At 39.6% G+C, this 14,157-nt stretch overlaps 1 protein-coding gene across 3 annotated transcripts in view; it reads left to right on the plus strand.

The window, feature by feature from the left end:
* CDK14 (cyclin dependent kinase 14) overlaps nucleotides 1-14,157 on the plus strand; it is a 239,519-nt gene that overhangs the window by 71,967 nt on the left and 153,395 nt on the right. For all 3 annotated transcript variants that reach the window (XM_063303604.1, XM_063303606.1, XM_063303605.1), the window contains exon 3: nucleotides 8,573-8,667. In XM_063303604.1, the coding sequence (XP_063159674.1) occupies nucleotides 8,573-8,667 (95 nt within the window). The remainder of the gene's footprint in view (nucleotides 1-8,572; nucleotides 8,668-14,157) is intronic.

A 14,157-nucleotide genomic window follows, 5' to 3' on the forward strand; every position in this document is an offset into this window, starting at 1 on the left:
AGTCAGAGGAGGAATTAGAAACTTACCGTGCTGGAGGTGGAGAAACAAAACTCCGGCACAACTCAGCAGAGCAGGAAAAATCCATGACGCTGATTGGGCGAGATCCGGAGGGGGATTTGAATACGCCAATCAGCGTGCACCAGAGACACACTGACAAGCGTGCGAAGGAGAAGGCAGCCCGATTGGCTGCGGGAGACTCCAAGCGCGCCAAGGAACAGGATAAAAGGCAGCAGTGCAGACAGCGTGCTGCCGTAGACAACTGATCCTCTAGACCTGTAGCTCCAGAAGAAGATTCCCTACCGACATCAGAAGCGGCGTCTGTGACCGAAGAAGCAGCAGTGTCTGACTTGAATTGTGAGGAACGGATCTTTGTGCCTGCTGCATTTGAGGAGCCAGCGTCGCCTGAGCCTGGCAGCCAGCGCCTTGCCTCCAGCTTCAAGTGCTTGCATTGCTCTTAGCAGCGCAATCGAGCCAAGGGTTTTTCGCACCGCTGCCCGTCAGCAGTTTACCACAGCCGTTCTTCACAAACCCCTGCGAATTTCGGGGGTTGTTGCTCATCTTGCTCGGGATCTGAGTTTGTGGCACACTCAGTGCTTCCAGCTGAACCCAGCCTAGTTCTGAGTTCCAAGCCTTGCTCCAAGTCTCCTGCCCAGCGAATCCAGCCTAGTCCAGGGCTTCCAGCTGAGTCTAGCCTAGTTCCGAGTTCCAAGCCTTGCTCCAGGTCTCCTGTCCAGCGAATCCAGTTCAGTCCAGGGTTTCCAGCTGAGTCAAATTGAGTTCTGAGTTCCAAGTCTTGCTTCGAGTCTCTTGCCTAGAGAATCCAGTCCAGTCCGGGCTCCCAGCCAAGTCCAGCCCAGTGCTAAGTTCCAAGTCTAGTTCCTACCTGTCTTCTCCAGAGATCCAGTCCAGTCCGGTGATTCCAGCCGAGTCCAGCCTTGCTCTGAGTTCGAGTCCTGTGCCCGAGATTCTGCGTTCTTCAGTTTGCTGACCATAGCCTTGCATCCAGATCCATTGAGCCAGCCATCCCGTGCCGTGTTGTTCCAGGTTTATTCCGGTTCAAGATCTGCTGTCTCCAGTCCTCGTGTTCCAATTGGATCCAGTCTCACTCCTAGTGCTGCCTTACTACATTGTCTAGCCTTGATTACTCCAGTCTCCTTATCGAAGGCCTTATTGATTGTAAATAGTTCTTAATAAAGAGTTTTATTGAGAATTGGTTTGGTGCATGGTCTGAATAGGACAGCCACTTCCAATATCTTGCCAAGAAAACTGCAGGGACTTGTCCAGGCAGTTGCCAAGAGTCAACACTGACTTGAAGTGCGCACACACACACACACACACACACACACACGGGCAATATGGGACTTGAGGCTTTGGCCTTAAATTTCAAACACGGACAAAAGAACTGGAATCTCTGATAATGACCCATCAATGGATTCTTATCCTTAAAAATGTTAAAATGGTATCAACAGATCTGAGATTAAAGCTGATTCATCAAAACATTGTTATGTAGAGTGTACTGGACTCTCCAAATAATGTATTTGAAAGGATGAACATCAGATTTTCTATGTTGGAGGTATAAAAAAATGACCATAGGAATGGTCATGGGATCATTTCATATCTTTTTGGTATAGTGTATCAACATCTAATATATATAAATAAAATATAAATCTATTTATATGATTTATGGGCAAACCTTTAAATGTTAAAGATGTTAATGTGATGTTGAGGTATATATCAGAGCTTTGGAATTTGACTGTTTATCAGGAATTATGGTTGTATCAAGCATGGGAAGGGGGGTAAGAAATTAGAAAAGTGATATAATTCTAGATCTTAAGGAATTGTTGTAGGAACTATTTTGGAAAAAACTATATTTTCTTCTAATCAAAGGAGCAGCAATATGTGTTACTATAGCAGTAGTATATTTTGTACTGATTATATTATAGTGGTGTATTAGTAAACCAGTGACTATTGATAAGCATAAATATAGGTAGATTTTTTTTTCTTTCTCTCTCTCTTTTCATTCTTAGTTTGTATTTTTAGTTTAGGGTTGTTTCTTTTCTATTTTTGTCCTTTAAGTTTGAATATTGTTTTGTTAATACTGTATGTTAAGATATTAAATAACTTTAAAAAAAACTATGAAAGTAAAGAGCCAGCAAGGATATCGGAATGAGCCAGTATATTATACTGAGTGTAATATCAACTTGTAACTGTCAGGTTATGTCTTAATTGGCAAGGACTTCACCTGAAACCTAGGTTGCAAACCTGGAAGTCTGAAGGAGGTAGAAAAGTATGTGGACAAAACCTTTGGGGATATAATCCATTCTAGAGGTGACAAATCATCTATAAACATGGGGAATGTCTTATGGAAGGACGGCATTACTTTGAGGAAAATGGAAATTATCCTTTCGAAAGGACTTGTTTCTTGGTTGGATAACTGTCTTGTTATGTCAAAGGATCTTCTCATATGGAACAACTTTAAGTAGATTTGTGTACCTGGTGCAAAAGTAGCCAAGCAGATAGTGCTCAGGTAGTACGGCTGTACATTCTGGATGCAGATTTAAATTTCTGGATACAAGGTTGAAATCTCTTAACAAGGCAGCTTTCTCAGAAATTCATACTCTACTTTGAAATGGGGCACATGGTGGTTTGGTTCTGACTGGCTGTTAGCTATCACTTCTTTTTCGGTGTACTGGGGAAAGCCATCTGAAGGGCCTTGTGGACCTGGTTTATGCCACTTGAGTTACGTCAACGTTAGTGACATCACTGATCATTAGATGATGATAACTATCTTGTGATTCATAAATGTGGTCAGTATTACCCTCCATGTGGGAAAGACTGAATTGTCCTGTCTTTTTAAAAGAACCATTAGGGAAAAAACCCTGTCTTCCTTGCTTGTTCCCAGGTTTCATTAACATGCAGAACTTTCTGATTTCAGTAGATCTGCTCTAAGCATAATTAAATCTGGATTTGGTATAGCAGTAATTAACTTTACTTATATTTACTGTTGTCAGGAAAAAAGTCCAATGGATATTTCTTTGTACAGAGCAAATTTAAAAACCCACATTCTTTTTGTTCTCAACAGTCTTCAGTGATGTATATGTGTGCAACAGGAGGTAATTTCACAGATTAAACTAAGAGTAGCCTCTCTGGCTTTAATGATGTGGTTACTGCTGTGCAGGGCTCCGGGATTTGTAATTATCTTTATTGCTTGATTGAATATTCTTATGGATGTGTACATTCGCCAAGAAAATTAGTTGGACAGCCTGATTTACTAGCTGTATGTACATCAGCTGTTGTTCTTAGAGTTGGGTATATTGGTTCTTTAACTTCAGTCACTGATTGTGCACTAAACTACCATGGAGGAAACGAAATTATTTCTTAGGCTGGTAGGAAAACATTTAAGGTGAAATTGCTCCAAGATAAATGAATTTTGCTGCTCTTGGATCTGAGGAGGAGAAATTCCCTCCTTCTAACTTGGGAGACCTGCTGAAAGATGCCATGTGAAAAGAGAAAGCTCTTATTTTCTTCAAGGTAGAATTTCCTATCCATTCAGTCTTCCTGATTAACCAAACTTTTCAACTCCTTTATTGCAATGGGTCTTTCTCTCAGCTAATAGCATATTTTCTAAAGCGAGTGGGACAAAGTTTTTACCTTACAATGTTGCTTCAAGACCTACTTACTCTTCAAGAATGCTGTTGCACAGTACCCTCTCAGTGGAGTTCAAAATAAATACATCTTGCGTCAGCTCTAATGAGGCACATTACTGTTGTATAATAAAAAAACAAAATGGAATCATCTTCCACCACCAACACTTTTTTTTCTTTTGAAACTGTCCGTAAAAGAACCATTTAATGTTAAAGTTGGGATATAATTGGTCTAAATAATTGAAAAAGGTCAAAGAACTATTTAGAAGTCTCATGTTGCACTTACAAATTTTCATATTCTTATATTTTCAGAATATAAGAATATATATTTTCAGATGTCTTGCTTTGCTGAGTGTTTTCATCTATATCTCTCTGAAATGCAGCAAAGAAATATGTGTAAGTTTAGAGCAGGTAGATAAGATCATCTTTACGTTGCCAGCTTGATAAAACGTCTGTTTTCTGGGTCTTTCACTGAAGCCCTAAATACTCATTTTGAAGTCTCACTCACAACCAGTGATTCAGAGAATAAAATGTGTGGCCATCGCAGCAGCCCCAAAAGGTTGCCCACTTCCTTGGCATTTAATAAGTCACTATACTTTAGCCACAATTTCTCATATGAAAAGCTTGGCCTTTTGAATAGTGCAAAGACTATGTAGTAACCGAATGGAAATAAATTACGTTATACAATCCATAAAATGACATATTTGATTTATTTATACACATGCACAAACATACCTATATAAAAATAAAATACATGTTTTAAAATTAGCTCCTCTGATACAATAAGGAAGTATTAATTACATGTATAAAAAAGCTAAATATATTTTGTTAAAGCTTTTGAAATTGTTGAGGCTTTAATTATATTTTGGAGTTCGCAAATAGTTGTTGAAAAGTGCTGAAACTTTGGTTCTCATTTTAAATCCTGGATTTAGAATATTGGGATGCCAGATGTACAGCCTTCAAATATTCATTTTTATAACATTTTAAAACATCTTTAACATTAAACCTGCCTTTTCCAGGTCTTAGATCTATGATGGAGTACAGTTCTTGGCATTTGTAGGTAGCATAAACAAGTTCTCAAAATCAGTAGGTTCTACTTAAGTAATATCTGGAGACCTGAGGTTGAGAAACATTAATATGAATTATTAAACTGTAAATAAGGTTATGGCTGCCAGTTAATGCAAATATTTTAGTAGCTGGCTATCAAGAGGGAACAATGTTACTCTAGAACTCATTGGTGCATCCAGAACATCAAGCTAGGTGATAGACAAATAATGTGCAGGAAAATATATTTATACAATATATAAATTAAGTTCAGATCTTTTTAAGCAGTTATAACAACTGGTTAAGAGTTGCTCAGTTCCTTATAATGAGCTACCTTGAAGATATGATGAAGTCCACTGTGTATGTGTTCACCTTGTTCAGAGATGAGTAGAAAAGTTCAATCAATCCTCAGTTATGATAACCCTTCCTTGTTGACTAGGGACCTACAAACATGCATAACCAATTCATTCAGTGTGGAAACCAGGACCCTCAGAATTGCCTAAATAAATGCCTCCCCCAAATCCAAAAGGTCGTGAAACATGTGATATATAAATCAGATAAAGAACTAGGGACTGCATGCTAATTTGAACAGCACTGCCATATATACAAGCTTCCCATCATGAATATCATGGAATGTTAACTGTTAATGCCTTTTTTCATAAAATCAGATTGTAAGTCCCTTTGAGAACTAATTCAGTAAAATATATGTTCTTTCTGTAACCATTTCAAGAGCTCAGAAATGGGGGGAAGAAGACAGTGGTCTTCTAAGGGGTACGGAGTTCTTAAGCAGATAATCATGAACTACATGTAGGGGGTCATTCTTAATTAAACTGGTCCTACCATTTTTATTAAGAAGGAAATGAAAAAGGTAAATGAATACTTTCTGTAAGTTTCCATGAATTTTATACAGGCTAGCTCTGTATTTGATATTGGGTAGTTCCATGTATATAATGCCCAAAGGCTTACCCAAGGCATGATGGTTATCCCAGCTGTCCAGCTATAGCAAACAGGAATCTATATTGGGCAGTAGTGATATAGGAATGTGCTGGAGTTGGATGGTCACTTTAGTGACAACAGGAAAGGCATCATTTTATGTTGTATGGGAGAGGACAATGGCAAACCGTTCTTGTATTTTACCAAAACACCCTGTATGAATAGACAAGATAAAGCGAGTGACCATGACAGAGGGCTGGATAGCTCTCAACATGTTGCTGAGGAAGACCCTTGGCTGTTTCACACTACTAATGTTGTTTATGACATGGCTGGATTAAAGCCTTTGGACATCTGGTTGCTGATGTTGCCATGCAATAAAAGATTTATTTATTTATTTCTCAGATTTGTACTACCACCCATCTCCCCCCAAAGAGGGACTCTGAGCGGATATGATAACCTGAAGCTGCAAAGACAGAATTACAGTGGGAACGTGGAATGTTAGGTGCATGAACATAGGAAAGCTCAACACAGTGAAAAATGAAATGAATCAACTACATACAGTATTGATGTCTTAGGTATCAGCAAATTGAAATGGATTAGAATTAGATTTTGTTATTATGTGCTATCAAGTAAGGGTCAACTCAGCGACCAAATGGATAGATTTTCTCCCAGTCCATCTATCTCCAACCTTAATCCTTCAGATCCATTTCTACTGTACTGAATCCATCCATCTTGCTGCTGATGTCCTCCTCTTCTCTTTCCTTCCATTTCAGCCTAGTCATTTGTGCCTGAAGTGAGTATTTTGGGTTGAATTGTTTGATAAAGCCTTTGTTTGTTTTGGTTATCCATGGTATTCTCATGAGTCATCTCCAACATCAGAGTTCAAAAGTGTCAATATTCTTTTTATCCTGCTGCTTCAGCGTTCAACTTTTGCTTCAATAGAAAGTCACAAGAAAGTCACTGCCTGCACAGTTTTGATCTTTGTAGGTATAGACACATCCTGACATCTGGGTATCTTTTCCCAAGTCTTTTATAGCCTATACCAATAAAGTAGAGTTCTAGCATTTATTGTAGTGTCTGTTTCCTTACCTGTTTTACCTCATAGGGCTGACAACGATCTTGAAAGCCTGACAGTATTTCTCTTTCACACCCTCTTATACCAAAGAAAGTCAGACCTTGAGTTTTGTCCTCGTCCCTTCCTGTCTTTTTGGGTTAAGTTCATGTTTTCCTAATGGTTGCTGCATACCTTCTTCATGGATATCTCTGTATTTCTCTACAGGGAGATACAGTCCCATTTGCCACCCTGAGTTAAGGATTACAACTATTGTGAGCTCTTGCCCCATAGTTTTGAGAGCTGGATTAGGCAGATCTTGCTGTCAGACTTCACTCCAAGCATGAAAGTATATCTTTGCTTTCCAACTGAGAAAGAAATTCAACCCCATACTCATTACCTAGCAAACAGCAGAAGCTTCATAGATTAAGCATAGCTGGATGAGTTGCTTTATTGCAGAGAAGAAGAATGTCATATATATATATGCGAATGATTTGCTTACTGCAGAACATGAGAATCAAGCTTTATATGTCAGCCACAGGGTTTAAATTACGGACCTTTTCCTCCCATCCGTTCATCCAATTTTCTCAGTTTTGAGAATTGGGAACTCTCTTACATATTTACATAATGTTTCTGTTTGGCCTGAGCATCATGGTTCTCTCTTGCCAGCTTCAATCCTTACAGCAGTGCTGTAATAGCTATATTCTAAAGGCTATTGGGAAATTTGCATCAAGTTAGTGACTTCTTATTTAAAGTTTATTAAATTTCTTACAATGTAGAATTACTTTTATTTAATCATTAAGGGTTCAGTTACAAATTACATGACCTATTATCTAAGGATACCCACCTATCTCTTCATTCCTCCAAAGTATCTTTGGAAGAAATAATTAGGAGGAGGAAATTAATTTGCAATTAATACAAAATTGCAAGTTCTTTATCCAGCACGTGATTTGTATAATTAGAAATAACCTCTATAATAAGCTGATAGATTATAGGAATTTAAATGTGGTTTGGGGAATTTAAATGTGACAATCCTCAGTCTGTGCCTCCTAAACTTTTCTTCTTTAGTTAACTACACTTATAAGAAGTTAGTGATAAAATTAAAAACAGGTTTCAGTTTACTTAACTGTTAATCTTGAAATATCAGTATTTAACTTTTATTTAACTTAGGTTAACAATAGAAATGTTTAGAAATCCAATTAATCATATTTTTATTTTAATCTGAAGAAAGGAAAAAAGAATACCAGAGGCATTAGAATCTTCAATTTTTGTGTTACACATTTGATGCATAATTTGACCTGGAATGGATGCTGAATGATAGCTTGAAAAGAGCTGCAGTATGGTCTTAAAAGTTGTTACATTTCTGAGTTAGTGGGCTGATTGCTTTGATGAAGTGTAGGCAAGCAAGCTGTAAAATAATAAGGAAAAATGTTTATATCAGTGAGATCTTATTTATTAAGCTATTCCATCACCAGCTTTAAACTTATATATATAGGTATGGTCAGAACAAAATGAGAATAATTGCATTTTGTACAGTAAAAGGTTAAATTCAATTCCTTTCCTAAGAAAGGCTCCTTAAAGTTTTGGATTTCCTGAGTACAAGATACTATATTTTGTTAATTTATTTGGTAGCATTGGCTAATATGCAAGAGATCCAAATTTTGTTGTTCTACGAGTTAAGCCCTTTGGAAGTCTGACTCAGCTGAAACAGGGCTACTGATCAAATAAGCCTACCATTTGGAGTGTTCAATTATCAAGCATTAAATATCTCTGGTGTAATCTCATTAGATTCAGTAATAACATTTGGCCTTCATGGTTGGTTGAATACTTGTTAGAGGTTACAGTTATCAGTGCATAAACATTTATATGCTTTTTCTTTTCTTTTTTTCATCTTATGCAGCCAACAAGTCCCAAATTTGGAAAAGCCGATTCTTATGAAAAACTGGAAAAACTAGGTGAAGGTTCATATGCTACAGTGTACAAAGGGAAAAGCAAGTAAGTTTATTTGTAAGATTCACATGTTTAAGATTTTGTCAAATCAGATTTTATAAAAAATAATTTTAATGATGTCATTAAAGTAACATTTTAATTACAATGCATTAATAGTAATTTTGTGCCTCGGAGATGGCACAATATTGAAGTAAAACTTCACATTGAAAATCGGTTGTACTAAATGAGCTTAAATCTAAGGCCTGTGATAGTTGGCATGATTATTTTCAATATTTTTTCACCTGTGCATCCAAATTCTCCTTTCTTGTCTCCTTCAGCCATGTACTATAGGTGTATGTATCCGTATGCTTCTGCAGTCAGTATGTTTCCAAAGGTATAACCTACAATTGAACTCTTTTGAAAAACTTCCTATACTGTAGACCCTATGATGTCCTGCTAAATTTTATTTTTCTATCAGCAGAAAACATTTGTTTAACTAATTAAGCAAACTGATTTAGTTGACAATTTCAAGTTGTCAAATTGTCACACTATGGGCAAAAATTATTTGCTTGAATTGAACCTACTACTGAGTATGTTTCTAGGCCCAGAACAACCTAATGTCAAAACTTTATCTATATTTTAAATATATATAGTTGCTTGAAAGTTTAACAGTTGAAATTTTAATTGTTAGGGAGTTAATAGATTGAAAATGCTTCTTGGACTGAAAAATGTTTGAAAGTTGCTTGTTTTAGTAGGCTAAAGTGAAAAGAAATGTCAGGTGGATGTCTCTTTCCATTTTTTAAATTTGTATTAGTGAGAGTTGGATAATTCTTATGTGTAACAGCAAAAGAGTAATGTTGACATGTAATCCTATGATCCAGATAGATATTTTAGGGAAAAAATAATCACATAGCCTCCCACTCTGTAAATAAAAATCATAAAATTGAAAGAAATATTAAGAAAAAGAAGAAATTCTGATCCCTGGGGGCTGGTAGACACATTTTGAATTTTGAGAATGTATTGTGGGTGTTCTCACAAAATGGCTGCTAGGGTGCTTGCTGATTTACCAGATACAAAACACAATATTTACCATAATGTTGTTTGCCACCTCTTGTATTTCTCCCTCACAGGATTCTCTCTACTACTTGTGCAGACTCATTCTGAACAAACACTGAGCTGTATCTGCCCATTATTTTATAGTCCAAAAAGCTTTATGGGACCCATTTACATTTTGTTTTACATTTTAAAAATCTGTGTCCAACAAAGCACATTCAAATAAGATCAACAGTCCATCATCATCACCACCACCACCACCATCTGAATGGTGTTGAAACTGATCGTTTTATAAATGTCATCCAAATAGATGCATAAACTGATTTAATAGGGTGGATGGCTAATTATTAGCATCAAAGATTTCTGAATTGGCTGTAAGAAAATACAGTGAAAGTGACATTAATTTATAAGACATGGAAAGATTAGTATTGCATCAGTGGAAACAGTTGGAACTGCAAAATACATTCTAAATAATTGTGTTTATCTGAAATAATTTTATTTATTTATTTATTTGCCTGCCTGCCTGCCTATTTAATTTGTATCCCACTGCCATCATGCAACTCTTTGTGCTTTATATGATATGCAATATATATATATGTCCCTTGTCACCCCTGTGGTGGGTGGTATATATCTTCCTCTACTTCGGGTCCTCTGCCAGAGGCCTGGGAGTTTGAGGGTTCTGCACAGTAGCTTAGCTGTTCCTAGCACTGCACTCTTCTGAACAGAGAGCTCTGATGTTGCTCCTGGGATCTGTTGAAGCCACTTTCCCAGCTTAGAAGTCACAGCCCCAAGTGGTCCTACCACCACTGTGACCACTTCAGCCTTCACTTTCCACATCTTCTCTAGTTCCTCTTTCAGGCCCTGGTACTTCTCCAGCTTCTCATACTCCTTTCCAGTGTTGCTGTGACTTGGCACTGCTACATCTATCATGACTGTTGTCTTCTGGTCCTTGTCTACTACCACAATGTCTGGTTGATTGGCCAGTACCTGCCTATCCATCTGGATCTAGGTCCCACATGATCTTAGTCTTGTTATTCTCCACAACCTTCTGTGGAATCTCCCATCTGGACTTGGGTGGGGGGGTCTAGCCCATACACAGATGTTCCTGTACACAATGCCAGCTACTTGGTTGTGCTGTTCAGTGTATGGTGTTCCTGCCTGCATCTTACACCCTGCCACTATGTGTTGGACTGTCTCTGAGGCCTTTCTGCAGCCTGTACCTTGGATCCTGTCTAGTGTGGTAGACCTCTGCTTTTGTGGATCTGGTGCTTAGTGCCTGTTCTTGTGCTGCTATGATTAGTGCCTCAGTGCTATCTTTTAGTCCAGCCCTTTCCAGCCACTGGTAGGATTTCCCAATGTCAGCCACCTCAGCTATCTGTTGATGGTACATCCCATGCAGGGTCCTGTTTTGCCATGGTACTTCCTCTGCTTAATCTTCCTTCCATGTCTGCTACTACCTCAGGCATTCTCTCAGCAGTTCATCTTTGGGTGCCATTTTACTAATGTACTCCTGGATGCTCTGGGTTTCATCCAGGACAATGGCTTTGACACTCACCAGACCCCGCCTGCCCTATTTCTGGCCAGTGTAGTTTCTGTGTGTTGGACTTGGGGTACCTCTGTACATTGTGAGGAGCTTCTGGGTCTTCACATCAGCAGCCTCCATGTCCTCCTCTGGCCAGCTCACTATACTGGCAGGGTGATGACTGGCAGGGTATATGTGTTTATGGTGTGGATCTTGTTCTTCCCATTGAGCTGGCTCTTCAGGACCTGTCTTATCCTTCAGTGGTACTTGGATATTGCTGTCTTCCTTGCCTCCTCATCATGGTTCCCCTGTGACTGTGAAATACCAAGGTACTTGTAGCTGTATTGTAGCAGACTGTATGTCTGCTATGTGGCCTGCTGCTAGTTCCACCCCATCTTAACTACCTTCCCTCTCTTTACTACCATCCAGCCATACTTCTCCAGTCCGAATGACACCCCAATGTCCTCGCTGTAAATCCGTGTCAGGTGGATCATCAAGTCGATGTCTTGTTCACTCTTAGCATACAGCTTGATGTCATCCATGTAGAGGAGGTGGCTGATGGTAGTTCCACTCTTGAACTTGTATCCATATCCAGTCCTTGTGATTATCTGGTTGAGGGGGTTCAGGCCTATGCAGAACAGCAGTGGAGGCAGTGCATCACCTTAGTATATGCTGCACTTGTGGCCACTTGTGCAAGCTGTATTGAATTTACTTCCAGTGTTGTCTTCCACAGACCCATTGAGTTCTTGAGGAAGGTCCCAAGTGTCCTGTTGACTTTGTATAGCACCAGGTATTCACAGATCCATGTGTGTGGTGTTGAGTTGTAGGCTTTCCTGTAGTCAATCCAGGCTGTGCTCAGATTGGTCTGTCTAGACTGTGAGTCTTGGGCGACTGCTCTATCTATGAGCAACTGGTGTTTTGAGCCTCTGGTGTTGTTCCCAATGCCCTTCTGAGCTGTGCTCATGTACTGGTCCATATGGTCCTGTAGCTTGGTGGTTATGATGCCTGATAGGACCTTCCATGTTGTGGGAAGGCAGGTTATTGGTTGGTAGTGGGACAGTGCTGTTCCATTGTGGGGGTCTTTCATGATCAGCACTGTCCTTCCTTATGTTAGCCAGTGTGGGTGGGAGCCTGCTGCTAGCAGCCGGTTAATCTGTGCTGCTAGGTGTTCACTAAAGAAACCGCACTACTGTTAGTTTCTTTAGCCAGTAGGTGTGGATCATGTCCATGCCAGGTGCTGTCCTGCTCTTCAAGTTCTTGACCTGCTGTTGGATGTCTGCTACTGTGATGGTGACTGATTCCTTTTCTGGGAAATTGCTGTGGTCTGCTCTCAGGTCCTGTAGCCACTTTGCACTGGTGTTATGTGTCTTTTCTTTCTCCCATACGTTCTTCCAGTACTGTTCAGTTTCTGCTGTTGGTGGCTCTGCTGTTACTATGTTGTTGCACTGCAGCTGGGAGTATACCTTGGATGGTTCTTTGGAGAACAGGGCGTTTATCTTCTTGGCCTCTGCTTCTCTAGTGTATCTCATTAGCCTGGTAGCCAGTGGTATGAGCCTTTGTTTAGCAGTGTCTGGGGCTTCAGATGGAGTCAGGCATTGTCTTATCCTTAATCTCCACACCCTTCTGTTTTTCCACCAACTGATTAACTTCTCTCCGAGTTGCCTTGATCTTAGCCTCCAATTTCATTTTCTGGGGTGGGGGGATATGTACTGCCATTTTCCTTGATCATGTAGCCAAGCACGTCCAGGATTACAGTGGTTGTAGTGTATATAAGTTCATTGGTTTGAGTTATGGTGGTAGTAGGGATTGTCATGAGGGCTCTATTGGCATCTTGTAGCATACTATCTGATGGTATTTCTCCACTGAGCCTTGGTAATCGGTCTTGATGGTTGACTGTAGCTAGTTTACCCATGATCTTATGCCTTGTATCAGCTGCTGTGCTCTGTAATAGGGTTGGGTGGATGGCAATGACATTCCAGCTTCAGGTGTTGGCTGTGGCCAGTTGTTCTTCTGGGTCTTCTTGAGTTCAGGATATAGTGTGTAGTTAGTCTATCTCAAGTTGTGAGAGCAGCTTCCTTTACACTATGTTGAAGAGTTGGGTAACTAGCTGTTTCTCAATTAATATGGATGTAGGTCTTCTGTCTATCCATAGTTCCCTTGTATGTTTCTTACATCCTCTTTCATTAGGTCTACTGTTGTGTTAGCATTCCATCAATTCCAGGTTCTCTTGTCTTGTCCATGTATGGTTTGTTCCAGTAGCCCACTTATCGTCAGATTGTCCTAGTTCCCCAACATCTGGTGTGGACCTTGTTAATTTGGGCGACGTCCAAGCCAGCATAACTCTCTTAGTTTGTGTCACTCTCATATTCAAGGTAGGCAGGTTAAGGGGGTTTTGTCCAAGGACCCCTAGTGGTAAAGTAGGTACCTGCCGGGATTTGAACCCCGGTTTCCCACATCAGAAGGCAGCACTCTAACTACTAACTACTACGGTATCCAGCTACTTTATTTATTTATAAAATTAATGACGTCTATATAGCCGAACAATAAAAATAACAAAAAGTAAAAGTAAAAGATGATGCAGTAGGCAAGCTTCACTGAACACTCTCTGGGAGATGCATTTTTTGGCAACCTTAAAGCCATCAGGGAGGGGGACTAGCTTGACTTGCACAGGGGGGCTGTTCTGCAGCACCAGCACTGCCACTGAGAAGCAGCACGTTCCAGTTTCAGCTCTCTCGTTTCCTGGAAGAGAAATTTATCTCTCAATAATCTAGTAAGTCAGGCTGATACAGGTTGGAGAAGGTATTATTCTACCAGATCAAATAACACATATCTTTTTTTAAAGTCTGTTTTAAACACATTTATTACAGAGTGAAAGGATGTGTGTGTGTGTGTGTATATATTCATTCATTCATTCATTCATTCCCCTGCTCACCCATATGGGTGGTATGTGTCTTTCTCAACCTTGGGTCCTCTACCAGAGG

The sequence above is a fragment of the Candoia aspera genome, chromosome 4 (genome assembly GCF_035149785.1).
Source record: "Candoia aspera isolate rCanAsp1 chromosome 4, rCanAsp1.hap2, whole genome shotgun sequence".
In the NCBI taxonomy this organism is placed as follows: domain Eukaryota; kingdom Metazoa; phylum Chordata; class Lepidosauria; order Squamata; family Boidae; genus Candoia; species Candoia aspera.